Raw genomic sequence first — 13,049 nt, 5'->3', positions numbered from 1 at the left:
AGGCTGGTAAGCTGGCTTTAGCTGGTCGACCAGGCTGGTTTTAGAGGGGTTTTGGTCAGTTCTAGGCTGGTTTCCAGCCATTTCCAGCCTGGTCTTAGCTGGTCAGGCTGGAAACTGACCAGCAAAATCCAGCTAAAACCAGCTTGACCAGCCTGGTTTAAGCTGGACATAGCTGGTTTTGGCTGGGCTCCCAGCCTGGCTAGGCTGGTCAAGCTGGTTTAAGCTGGTCATCTCCCAGCCTGACCAGCTAAGACTAGGCTGAAAATGGCCAAAACCCCTCTAAAACCAGCCTGGTCGACCAGCTAAAACCAGCCTAGGCTGGTTCAAGCTGTTTTTTTCAGTAGGGATTTTTGACAAAATGGTCTAAAATGATAGTTTACAAGTGCCTAAGTGGGATTCGACCCCGTTCTTTATGAAAAGAAAGAAAAATCTGATTGGCTCTGACATTACGTTCACCAGTGGGCAGGTACTTCAATCTGATTGGCTGGTCTCTCGTGCACGTATTCAGTCTCACTGCGTTTGCTTGACTTTTGTCCACAATGGCACCTCAAACCTTTCCTGCTTTTGCTCTCCAGAGATCCTCCGGGTAAATTGATTATTCCAAAATGTTGATATGGTTTATCAATGTTGATAATGGTTTCCTTAATTTTATCACAGTTACATTTCTGCTTGCGTTAGTTATATTTTTGTTTAAATGTTTTTTATTTGATTAGTATGGTGAACATTTTGAATGTTTAATAAATGTTTGTAAAACAAAATGCATTCTTTACATCCAACATCTATTCTCTGTGTCTTTAAGTGTTTGAAACTGGAAATATCTCATCATAAAACATACAGCCAAAATGTTATGGTTTATTAGATAAAAAAATTTAATATGTAAGTCTATTTTAGTATTTTGGTTATTGTTAATAAATAGTGCCTCAATATAAATCATATCAAAAAGCACGAAAGGAAGAGGAAACACAAGACACAAATTCTGTATATAATCTCTGAGAGCACGCAGGAAAATGTGTGTGTGAGCAGTGCATATTTGAGAGCGAGAAAATTTGCGCGTGAGCAGCGTATATTTCAGAGCTCGCAAGCAGTTTTGTCCACAGAGGAAATCGGTGCACGAGCGTCACACAAGGTAGAGAGCAAAGTTCTTCATTGTTATGTGAAGAAAACAACGTTAAGTTTTGTATAAAGTAGCCTACTTCATTGAGAATATATGCCACAATTTTACATTGCTGCTAGACAGATTTGCATCTCCATCTCTTTAGCACACACGAGATTCAATTGACAAAATACCAATTTCACTCAATTTTACTTTGCAGCATACAGGAGTTGTTGGTCTACTGCTGCCTCATTGAGGTCGTTTATGTAGTTTTAGTTAATCACAAGTTGATCACAGAAGACATAACATAGCACAACTAAACTTAATGAACTAGACAGCAGTAGATCTGCAATTTCTGTGTGATGTGAGGCAAAATGGACTCTATTGTAGTGGAACTCGTTCTTGTGCAATGTGCTGTAGACAAGATGTAGACAAGATGCAGCACTGTTTAGCACTTTTTCAGAAAATTACATTTGTGTTTTTATATATCTGAGCAATGTTCTTTCATAAAAAAAGGTTTGTTTAATAAATACAAATCTTACAACCATACATAATCTGTTTACAGTTCATTTTTCTGTTAAAAAGACTCGAAAAGACTCGAAAATCAAACTATAGGACTTTGGACTTGACTTGAGACTTGTTGCCTTTGACTTGGGACTTGACTCGGGACTTGCCTGTCTTGACTCGGGACTCGACTCGGGACTTGAGGGCAATGAATTGAGACTTACTTGTGACTTGCCAAACAATGACTTGGTCCCACCTCTGGCCCCCTCTCATGCCCTCTTGGGATCTCGCCCTCATTCTCACGAGTTTGCAAGCAGATCCCTTTGAGCCACTCGAATCAGTATCTCTAAGATTTCTGTCCCTGAAGACAGCTCTGCTGGTTGCGTTGGCCTCCATCAAGAGGGTCGGGAAAATGGAGGCATTTTCGGTCAGTGACTCGTTCCTGGAATTCGGGCCGGATTACTCTCACGTCATCCTGAGACCCCGCCCGGGTTATGTGCCCAAGGTTCCTACCACCCCCTTTAGAGATCAGGTAGTGAACCTGCAAGCGTTGCCCCCGGCGGAGGCAGACCCAGCCCTTTCTTTACTTTGTCCAGTTCGCGCTCTGCGCATTTATGTGGACCATACTCAGAATTTTAGATCATCTGAGCAGCTCTTTGTCTGTTATGGCGGTCGGCAGCAGGGAAGTGCCGTATCGAAACAAAGATTATCCTACTGGATTGTGGATGCCATTTCACTCGCTTATTCGAGTCGAGGTCAGCCGTGTCCCCCGGGAGTGCGTGCACACTCCACTCGGAGCGTTGAATCCTCTTGGGCGCGTGCACGCGGCGCCTCTCTAACAGACATCTGTAAAGCTGCGGGCTGGGCGACACCCAACACATTTGCAAGGTTTTACAATCTGTGAGTGGAGCCGGTTTCCTCAAGAGTATTAGGTAACCCCTTGGTGATTGAGGAAACAACTCGGTAGGGTGTTGAGACACGCTTGCTGCGTCATTTTCCCTAACATGGAGATACGTGCGCCCTTTTATCTGTCAGTAAAGTTCCCCGTCAGGTGAGCCCTGCAGATTCCTCCGTGGCCCCCAGATCTGACTCAGCGGAGGAGTCACTTGCTGGCCCACTATGTTGTAGGTCTGCCTGCTGGTCAGCCCGCGTTTTGGGTATAGGTGCCTGTTATGCGTGATCCCCACTAGGCGTTCCTACATGCTTATTCCGCCACGGTTAAGTCCCCCCCCTGGGCGGACCCGTGTCTTCCCTCTCCGCTAACCACTCTTTTGCTATACGTACTCCCCCTTTTTTAGGGCTAGTCCATTTGTAAATTCTGCCATCTATCCCCCCTTGGGTAACGGATGGCCTCCGCAGCGTCCTCCCTATCGGGATTGCACGCTTCCCAACGTACTGTCGTATTTTCCTAGAATTATCTAGATGCTCACGACTTCCCAAAAAATATATCTAAATCCGTAAGACTTCTGTCGAAGTAGGATAAATTAGGGCCAGGGACACGTTGGAGGACCGCGCCTCCCATGATGTGGGTGCGTCACGCTTGCTTGACTATCCCCTCATCGGGGGCGTTGGTAAGGTGCAGTCATTATGGCGCTTTCCATACTTCTCCCATTCGTGGATTTCAATCAATCCACTCTATGGCACTGAAGTTCCCCAACCAAAGGGGAACGTTCGATGTTACAGAAGTAACCCTTCTGTTAAAAAGTGCCATACTCCGTCGCCATAATGACTGTCCCTTAGCTGTTTCAAAAGTCTCTTCAGCTTAAAAGGATGGCGTTTGCACGCTTCAGGTGTGCTTATATGCTGAGATAATTGGCGATGCAGCACACCTGCGCAAGCTTACGCTGCCAATTCATTTTCATTCATTGGCCCGTTCAATACTCTCCAGACAAGCGGCTTCTGATCCGAATCCTCCCATTTGTGGATTTCAATCAATCCACTCTATGGCACTTCCGTTCCCCTCCTTGGGGAACGAAGGGTAACTTCTGTAACCTCGAACGTTTTCACTATTGTGAAAGTGAAGCCATTCATTCACAGTGAATTGGAATGGCAAACCTCATTATTGATTTTGTAGGATACTCACCTGGTGTTTGAGAAATAAATATGTATTTAACTGCTAGACTGATATGGATGTTTTAGTGTTTTACATTTTGTCCCCAGTGCCAGCTTTAACCTTAAGCGTTTCTCTCAACCTATAAAACCTTAAACAAATGTAATGTATTTTACTTGTGATTCTTAGTTGTGAGTGATGTTTTTTTTTTTTTTTTTACTTTTTTTACTACAGCCACTTTAAAAATGGGTATTTTGTAAACTTTGTAAACAGAATTCTATTTTAGAGACTGTGATGGTTAAAGCGTAGTTTAGTTACTTAGTTTAATTTAGTTAGTATCTGTTTTTCTGAAGATGGCAACACTACAATAAGGTTGTATAAGTAAGTGTTAATGTATTTACTAACATGAACAAAGAACAATAAAGCATCTTTCATATAAAGAAAGTACAGTTCATGTCAGCTCAGTGCATTAATGTTAACAAGCATACATTTTGATTTTAATAGCATCGGGACATATTTCAATTAACTAAATAATTAATAAATGCTGTACAAGTATTTATTCTTTGTTCATGTTAGTAAACATAAACTAACTTTAACTCATAAAACCTAATTAAAAAGTGACTATTTAATTGTATGCCTTTTACTGTATTTAAGTGTACAGCATGTATAGTAACCTGCATGGTTTTAATGAACGATGTATGTTTATGTTGCTGTATATTTATAATAAATGAAATAATTAGGTGTGTATTAAATAAATTGATACACAGGCTAAGTTGTGTATTTTTGTCGTGTATTTTTATTAGTAAAAATTTGTTTGCTATATTTATGGACTTATATTATGTATGGACTTATGTTATATGTAATTTCTATTTAACTTACGTTGAAATGTATGACGGTGAAACAACGTCACGGTATCAACGTTGATCCAATTTGCAAAATCGAAAGGTAATTCAACCTTCATTCAACGTCTACAAAACGACCACAATAGACATTTTTCACAGCGGAATTGAAAACCGGAAGCGCCCTTCAAAGCAGTGTATCGATATTTTCAGGTTCGCTAGGAGTCGGAGAGACATGACAGCCTCGGGACAGCGGATGACTTTCTCATGGTCAACTTTGCCATAATTTGGACAGGAAGATGTTGTTCGGTGAATGTGTAAAACTGCCTTAATAAAACAGCATTTAAAAGATGATACCGATTTGCAGAGTTTGTGCAGAAAACGTGTCTTACACAGCGTTTGCAACGTCAGGTTCCAGTAAGGTGCACAGCCAACAGCATAAAATCTGCTCATTCAAGCCATTCGTAAACTAGATTAACCTGGCTATTTAACATCCAGCAGGATGAGTTTTATTTCAGTAGTCCCGTCTGTAAACTGTGCTAACCCCCTCCTTCCTTTTTATTCAGAGTCAGATATATTGAATGGCGAGGTAGCTGTACAGGCGAGTTGCTATCGGTTAATACATTACAGGTTGTTTAATGAGGTTTTCTCAAGTCTGGAAACACGTTAGCTCCTACTCGTGGATAATATTAATTTTTATTATTTATTTAAAAAACAGCAAATAACATTTTAAACCTTAACACATTAAATAACACATTAAAGTAACACATTAAATAACACATATAAAGATAGTATACTTTAATAACACATTAAAGTATACTATCTGTATTATATAACTGACTAAACAAATAATTTTGCTGTCAAACCAATTAAAAAAAAGAGATTTGCATTTGTATGAACTGTCTATTATTCCAAAATAACAACAATGTAGGGATAAATCATGCTTATAGATTAATGAATGCATGCAGCATAAGAATGTACTCCCGCATATAGCTTGAAACGCCATTCAACCCCCTTTAATATTGTCATCCATGATTTTCCCTGTCCTTCGTCTTTCGGGAGATCGTGGTCATTAAAGTAAGAGTGTTGTTTTTGAGTTAGAGCAGCTGGGAACGCAGCAATCACAGCGATGAGATGACCCTGCCATTCTTTCTTGCTCTGTCGCATTGAAACCGGATGTTGTGGTACACTGCTTCGCTTACCGGAACCAGGAAGTGTGAAAAAGGCCTATTCACCCATGAAGAAGGTAAGAGTGAAACAACGTTGTGATTTTAACGGTGAATCACCGGTAGTGGTCCGACGGTGAAACAACGTCTCTATATAAACGTTGATCCAATTTGCAAAATCGAAAGGTAATTCAACGTTGATCCTACCATAGATCTGACGTTGAATCCACGTTGAAATGCCGGCTGGGTTATTATAATTTTTCATATCTGCAATGCCTGTATTTTGGCATTTTTTGCAGACCACTTAGAATCCAACATGGAAATCAATGTTTTCTTTAATGGCATTGATTGTTTTGAAATTCAAATGGCATTAACATGCCTGTGTTTTTATTTCTGTAATAAATATGGCTGTCAAGCCAGGATTTTGATGGTTTATTGTGGGTATGTTGTTTACATGAAAAAATCTGTGTTACAAGTTAAACAAAAATTGTAATAATAAATTATATTTTAAATTTAAACAGTATTTGTCTTGCGTTTACATAAATTTTACACTCGAATAGCCAAAATCACAAGTTTCAGTCTTTTAAATTTGATTAATCGCGATAAAAAAATTTTTTTTAAAGTGCGATTAATTAGTTATTTTTTTTTATCGATTGACAGCACTAATATATATATATATATATATATATATATATATATATATATATATATATATATATATATATATATTTTTTTTTTTTACATTTACATTTACATTTAGTCATTTAGCAGACGCTTTTATCCAAAGCGACTTACAAATGAGGACAAGGAAGCAATTTACACAACTAAGAGCAACAATGAATAAGTACTAAAGGCAAGTTTCAGGTCTGTAAAGTCTAAGAAGGGAAGTGTTAGTAGTTTTTTTTTTTTTTTTTTTTTTTGTACAATTAGTGTGATATTCAAAGAGGCAATGGCAGCTTAGGAAGTGAAGTATATATGTGTGTGCGTGTGTGTGTGCGTGCGTGTGTGTGTGATTTGTGTGTGTGATTTGTGTGTGTGATTTGTGATGTGACATGCTTAACCCTCTGGGGGTCTGAGGGTGTTTTGGGGCTCTGGAGAAGTTTTGGCATGCACTGGCATTTGTGTTGTCTTCAGTATCTTAAAAACATATTAATGGTTAAAATGTGATAACACTGTAAACAGCACAAGTTGGGCTACAATCATACCTAAACAGCATGTTTGTATGTGTTTGTGTTTTTGAGAAAGATACGTTTATGTGTGGCTAGTGAAAAACTAAAATTTTGAAGTCACTGAAACAAGGCCATGAAACACACAGAGAACATTTGTGCACAGGACTTTTGAGAACTGGATCTGGTAGTCTAGTGTTTTTGCTTCAAATTGATGTGAGAATCATCTTGTTAACTTGCTCACAGAAAACAATATAATGAATTAAAAATTCTAAGTCACTTTTTAAGTGAAATTGGTTTATGCGGGAAGGCGTAAACTATCATTACTATGCAGTGAGTCACACCTGAGAAGACAAAGACCTGCATAATCCTACATAATCAAACTTTTTTCACCAAGTACCACCTCAGAAAAAAATTGTCTCTCCAAGTACCACCATAATGACCAGTTATAAAATATAGCGCTGTAGGCCTAATTAAGCAGCTACAGGTGTGCACAGTTTAAAAACAAGGCAGATTAATTCCTATTATTAAGAATATGTATTATTGTCAGCCACTTTAAACATTATAAAAAGTTTGAATATTAACTGTGCTTGCAGATAAAAAAAAAAAATGTTTAAATTAAAATGTGCTTGTAAAAGTTCATAAAAAATTGAACTGTTCTTCAAAATTAAAAAGAAAACTGCCGTACTTAAATCTAAAGTATTAACATAGTAGCCTATTCATCAAAATCTGGAAATGTTGCTTGGACCTCATAAATATAGGTTATATGTCATATTCATACACTTTTTGACAAATTTTGAAACATATGTTAGATGTACATATGACAGGGTGCATACAGGCACAGCCTAATGAAAATCAAGGACTTTTAAGCACTTTTCCAGCACCTAATTTTATTTTCAAGACTGACACACTATGTTTTGAACACCTGAAATGTATTCTCAGCAACCCATAAAAAACATTACACAGGAATTGATACAAAATAATAATATTAATAATAATTATTATAATTAATAATAATAATTATTATTAATCATATATTAATAATATAATAAACCTGCACTAAATGTGTTTGTGAAATGTTTTTTGTACTCAAGTAAAAATACTATTACACTGCTAAAATAACAATTAAAAGACATTAAAAACTGCTTGTTTCGCTGTTTGATGTTGCAAACTCATATTTCCTTATTATATTATTCTACTTGGTCTGTATAGTCATGCAAACATTTGTTTGTAGAGCAAGTAGTTTGACCGTTTTCTGCCGTTTATTATTTCTAGTTATTTCTCCCATAGGCGACTGAATAGGAAGTTCTAAGGCAATCACGAAAACAGGCACACTTCCGCATTTTAGAATAAGGTCAATAGTCTTTACGGTGTTCTTATCCCTCAAAGCTGTTTAGAATTAAATGTTTAGAGATGGTGTGACCAAAGTCCCTGTAAGAAGTCTAAAGCCTTTTGTCTTTGATGCACACCTTGGCCACATTGTCCCCCGATAATGTCAATAGACTTGACTATCTTAGCAACTGGCTAAATGTTAAAATGTTAACATTCTGTCTAGCTCCACGAGCTTGTGATGTATCTCTTTAACCAATCAGCGTTCAGCTGCTCGTGTAGCTCCACCTTTTGGTACCCTTTCTCGTTTTTGGTACCCTTTTGAAAGGGTGCCGAAAAAGTGGTACGGTACGATTTGGTTCGGTACGCTTATTGACAGTGGAAATGGACATAAAAGCGTACCAAACCGAACCGTACCACTCAGTGGAAACGGGCCAAAAAAGCCTCAAAAGTACATTTTGTTGTCTAACAACAGTAATATTTGTCAAACTGTTCAAATGTTTAAAGAACTAAGCAAAACTGTTGCTACTTTATAATTAATGTTCTCAACTCAATACAACTTTACAATGAATACAATTGTTTGTATTAAATGCTTAATTATTATTATTTTCCATTTTCAATACTTGCAGTGCCTGTATTTTGGATTTTTTTTGTCGTCCACTTAGAATCCAACATGGAAAACATTTTTGTTTGATATTGGCATTGATTGTTTTGTAATTCAAATGACACTTACATGCATGTGTTTTTATTTCTTATATAAATATGGCTTTTCGTGATTAATCATGATTAATTACAAAAAAAGTGTGATTAATTAGTTAATTTTTTAATCATTTGACAGCCCTAATATATTGCGAATAACACACTTGAAATGAACTCTGGACCTTTTATCTGCTCATTATAATTGTAATATTGAGGGAATAACACACCTGGCCATGGAACGGCTGAGAAACCAATTGTCCCATTACTTTAAGTCCCTTATCAAGTGGGAGGCACATATGCAAATTGTTATAATTCCTAATTCTTACATCATTTTCCTGATATCGATAAACCAACCCTCAAATTAAAGCTGACAGTCTGCAGTTAAAGGTGCAGTTGGTGATTGTCTTCAGAAACATTTTTGTTATTCTGGTTGAAAGTCTCTTCACATACCAATAGTACTGATTAAAGTTAATCTTCATTATTTATATGTATTTTTATTTTCTGGGTAAAGCATAAGACTAAAAAAAAAATAATAATCTAGGTAAATATTGTCAGGCCAACATTTCTTACTGTTCTGATAAAGTAGCCCAAACTGTCTGTCAGCAAATGCAGATCTGTACAACCGAGCACCCATTAACAGATCTGCCGTTTGTGCATACACATGCTCTGCGTTCATGTCAATGTACAAACATGAGAGAGAATGAGAGAGTGGTAACATGATGGATCAAAACTGTTTAAAAATCTTTAATCAATATCTGAGTAACTTTTGCACACCGGAGGAAGGATGACATCATGGCTGAAGTATTTCTTTTAGACAGGTAATGTTATGTTTTAAAAGCTTTTTTTAATCACACAAAGCTGATGTAGATTTTTTTGTTACATATGGGTTATATGCACAGAAATGTTGTACAGCCACTAAAATCATCTGCCGATAAATTGATGTGACTATTTTCAGTTTCATAAGGCATAAGGTAAGCACAGAACGTGAGAGGGTTGTCTTCTATGCACGTGTTTGCAATTCAGTAAGCGCAACTTTGGATGGCAGTGGAGGAGCTGTGTTTCAAAGATATTATGCTAGACACAGACACACACAGACACACACAGACACAGACACAGACACACACACACACACACACACACACACACACACACACACACACACACACACACACACACACACACACACACACACACACACACACACACACACTTGAAGTCAGAATTATTAGCCCCCCTGAATTATTAGCCCTTATTTATTTTTTTCTCCCCAAATTTCTGTTAAACAGAGAGAAGATTTTTTTTCAACACATAGTTTTAATAAGTAATTTCTAATATTTGATTTATTTAATCTTTGCCATGATGACAATAAAGAATATTTTACTAGATATATTTCAAGATACTTCTATACAGCTCAAATTGACATTTAAATGCTTAACTAGGTTAATTAGGTTAACTAGGCAGGATAGGGTAATTTGGCAAGTTATTGTGGTGGTTTGTTGATGATGTTTTTTTTTCTGTAGGCTATCAATAAACAAATTAGCCCAAAGGGGTTATAATTTTGACCTTAAAATGGTTTTAAAAAATAAAAAAACTCTTTAATTCTAGCTAAAATAAAACAATAAGACTTTCTCCAGAACAAAAAATATTATGAGACATATTTTGAAAATTTCCCTGCTCTGTTAAACATAATTTAAAAAACTTTTTTTCTAAAGAAAAAAAAAGAAAAAAATTCAAAGGGGGGCTAATAATTCTGAGTTCAACTGTATCTATATTCAGACACACATATGCACACGCACAGACAGACAGACAGACAGACACACACACAAACACACACACACACACCTTTCAACCTCGCGATGTGAAAATAAGGGATAACCATTTTCCTTACCATATAATTTAAACATTTTGATTAAAGAGCAGTAAATTAATCTATCGTTTACATTTCTCATTAGATCACATTAAATACAAGAGATTTCACTTAAAAATGCACAGATCTATAAGTCAATTGCTTTCCTAAGTGTTTATGCTCATTTAAGACAAAATATGCTGTTTAAAAGAAAACTCACCAAGACTGACTTGCGTATATATTACTATTAATATTATTATTTTGTGTATATATCTGTTCAAACCAGGGGTGTCCCTTTTTGCTCCACTTTAAATCGTGCACACAGAATCCGTTTTGAAACAGCATCTAGTTATCACTATGGAGCGTGTGCGACAGTCACGCACCACTACATGAACTGACTGTTTTCAGGATTGCACAAGAGGGGCAATGGTGCCTATAATAGAAAGGAAGGGAATCCTGCCGTTTTACATATTTATTTTAAAGTGCTTTCATGAAAGCACTGAACAAATTCACATTTAAGAGCAAGGGGCGACCACTCATGGTTCGGAGGTATGGGTTGCGTATAGGCAGGACTCCCGTATAGGATGGTCTTCTTAATGTTTATTGCCACCCCACACACTACCAGTCAAAAGTTTGGGGTCAGTAGGATTTTTAAATATTTTAAAATAAGCTTTTCCTGCTGACCAAGGCTGCATTTATTAAATCAAAAATACAGTATAAATTGTAAAATTGTCAAATATTAATGTACTATAAAATAACTGTTCAAAAGTAGTTTATCATTTAATTTAATTTATTCTAGTGATTTTAATGTTGAATTTTCAGCTTCTTTACTCCAATCTTTAGTGACATGATCCTTCAGGAACCATTCTAATGTTAACTATTATACTTTAATATTGACTAAATATTACTATTATTATTAATGGTAATCATAATAAAAGCTATAATGACTGGAGTAATAGTTTCATTTCATACTATATACGATAAATAATAAATATTTAATAAATAAGTATTTAACAATTTTAAATTTTTCTTTTATTTAATAATTGCCACCTTGAATAACAGAATAATTTTCTTTAAATTATAATTTTAAAAAAGTGTTTAATTTGTACTTTTGCATAACAAGAAGCTCTTTAGTTCTGCAGCTGATTTGTTGCTTAATCCTATTTTACCATTCACATATCGAACCAAGACCCCAAAACCAAGGTATGTACAGAACTGGGATCTTTGTGCACCACTACACCCCTAATATACAAAATTGATATCAATTAGCTTTTCATAGTTATTTTGTATACATTTTAAGATGTGATTATATTAATATCAATTCTAATCATAATTAATGGATTCCAATAATAGTATGAAGTTAGCTTAGAATTCAGGTAAGTGATAAGCTCTAGTGTCATAAATCTCAATTTGTGGTGTTCATATGCTTTGGTACCTTCTCAGCAAGGGATAGCTGCTCCTGGACACGAAGCAAGTCATGTTTAGTAGACACCAGGCTGTCCTGCAGGTCTTTCTGAGAAGTAATGTTGGTATTCAGGGTCTTTTCAAAGTCAGCCTGCATTGCTGCAACTGTGTCTTCAAGATTTGCAATCTCTTGAGCACACATTACGGACTACCAAAGGAAAAAAAAATTCTGTCAATATTTTGTCATTATATTGCTGTGTGTAAATGCAATTTACATTTGACAAAAATAACTAAAACCAAAATGGCACATATCAGCGTTTCCATGAAGTAAAATAAATAAATCAACATGGGGGTTGGACAATGAAACTGAAATGCCTGGTTTCATCAGAATGGTGTATAGTCTCCTTTCCAGGCCAATACAGCATCAATTTGTCTTAGGAATGAAAGACACAATTCCTTCACAGTAGTCAGAGGGATTTTGAGTCATTCTTCAAGCAGAACAGTGGCCAGGCTCTGAAATCATGTCCTGACACACTCTTCCAAAACACCCCAAACTGGCTCAATAATATGTAGATCTACTGACTCTACAGGCAATAGGAGATTTTCAACTTCACTTTCATGTTCATCAAACCATTGAAAGCTCTGCTGGCACCAGTGAAACCAACGTTTCGAATTGGCATGCGTGACCAGAAATTTGGCTATGGTAGCCTGGCTATGTATATTGACCTTCTGGAGCTCCCAACGAACAGTTTTGGTGGAAACAAGAGAGTTGAGGTGCATATTTAAATATGCAGTGAGTTATGCAGCTGTGGTTTTGTGTATTTTGAATACAATCCCGGTTATCACCAGGGACATCCCTTTCAAACAGCTTCCTCTTAAGTCCACATTTACTCCTGTTGCATGTGTTTTGTCCATCTTGCTGGTATGCTGACATTATGCTGGGTGCCGTGGCT

At 36.7% G+C, this 13,049-nt stretch overlaps 1 protein-coding gene across 6 annotated transcripts in view; it reads right to left on the bottom strand.

Moving 5' to 3' along the window:
* The window catches only part of lztfl1 (leucine zipper transcription factor-like 1), a 119,891-nt gene that overhangs the window by 17,542 nt on the left and 89,300 nt on the right, over nucleotides 1–13,049 (bottom strand). For 4 of the 6 annotated variants that reach the window (XM_068217029.1, XM_073940022.1, XM_073940024.1 and 1 more), the window contains 1 exon segment: nucleotides 12,128–12,304. The exons of the other annotated variants lie outside the window; for them this stretch is intronic. In XM_068217029.1, coding sequence (XP_068073130.1) covers nucleotides 12,128–12,304 — 177 coding nt within the window. 6 annotated transcript variants of the gene reach the window in all.

Source organism: Danio rerio, chromosome 24 (assembly GCF_049306965.1).
Source record: "Danio rerio strain Tuebingen ecotype United States chromosome 24, GRCz12tu, whole genome shotgun sequence".
Lineage (NCBI taxonomy): Eukaryota > Metazoa > Chordata > Actinopteri > Cypriniformes > Danionidae > Danio > Danio rerio.
The sequence above is the reverse complement of the archived record's forward strand: the minus strand, read 5'-3'. Positions and strand labels throughout refer to the sequence as shown.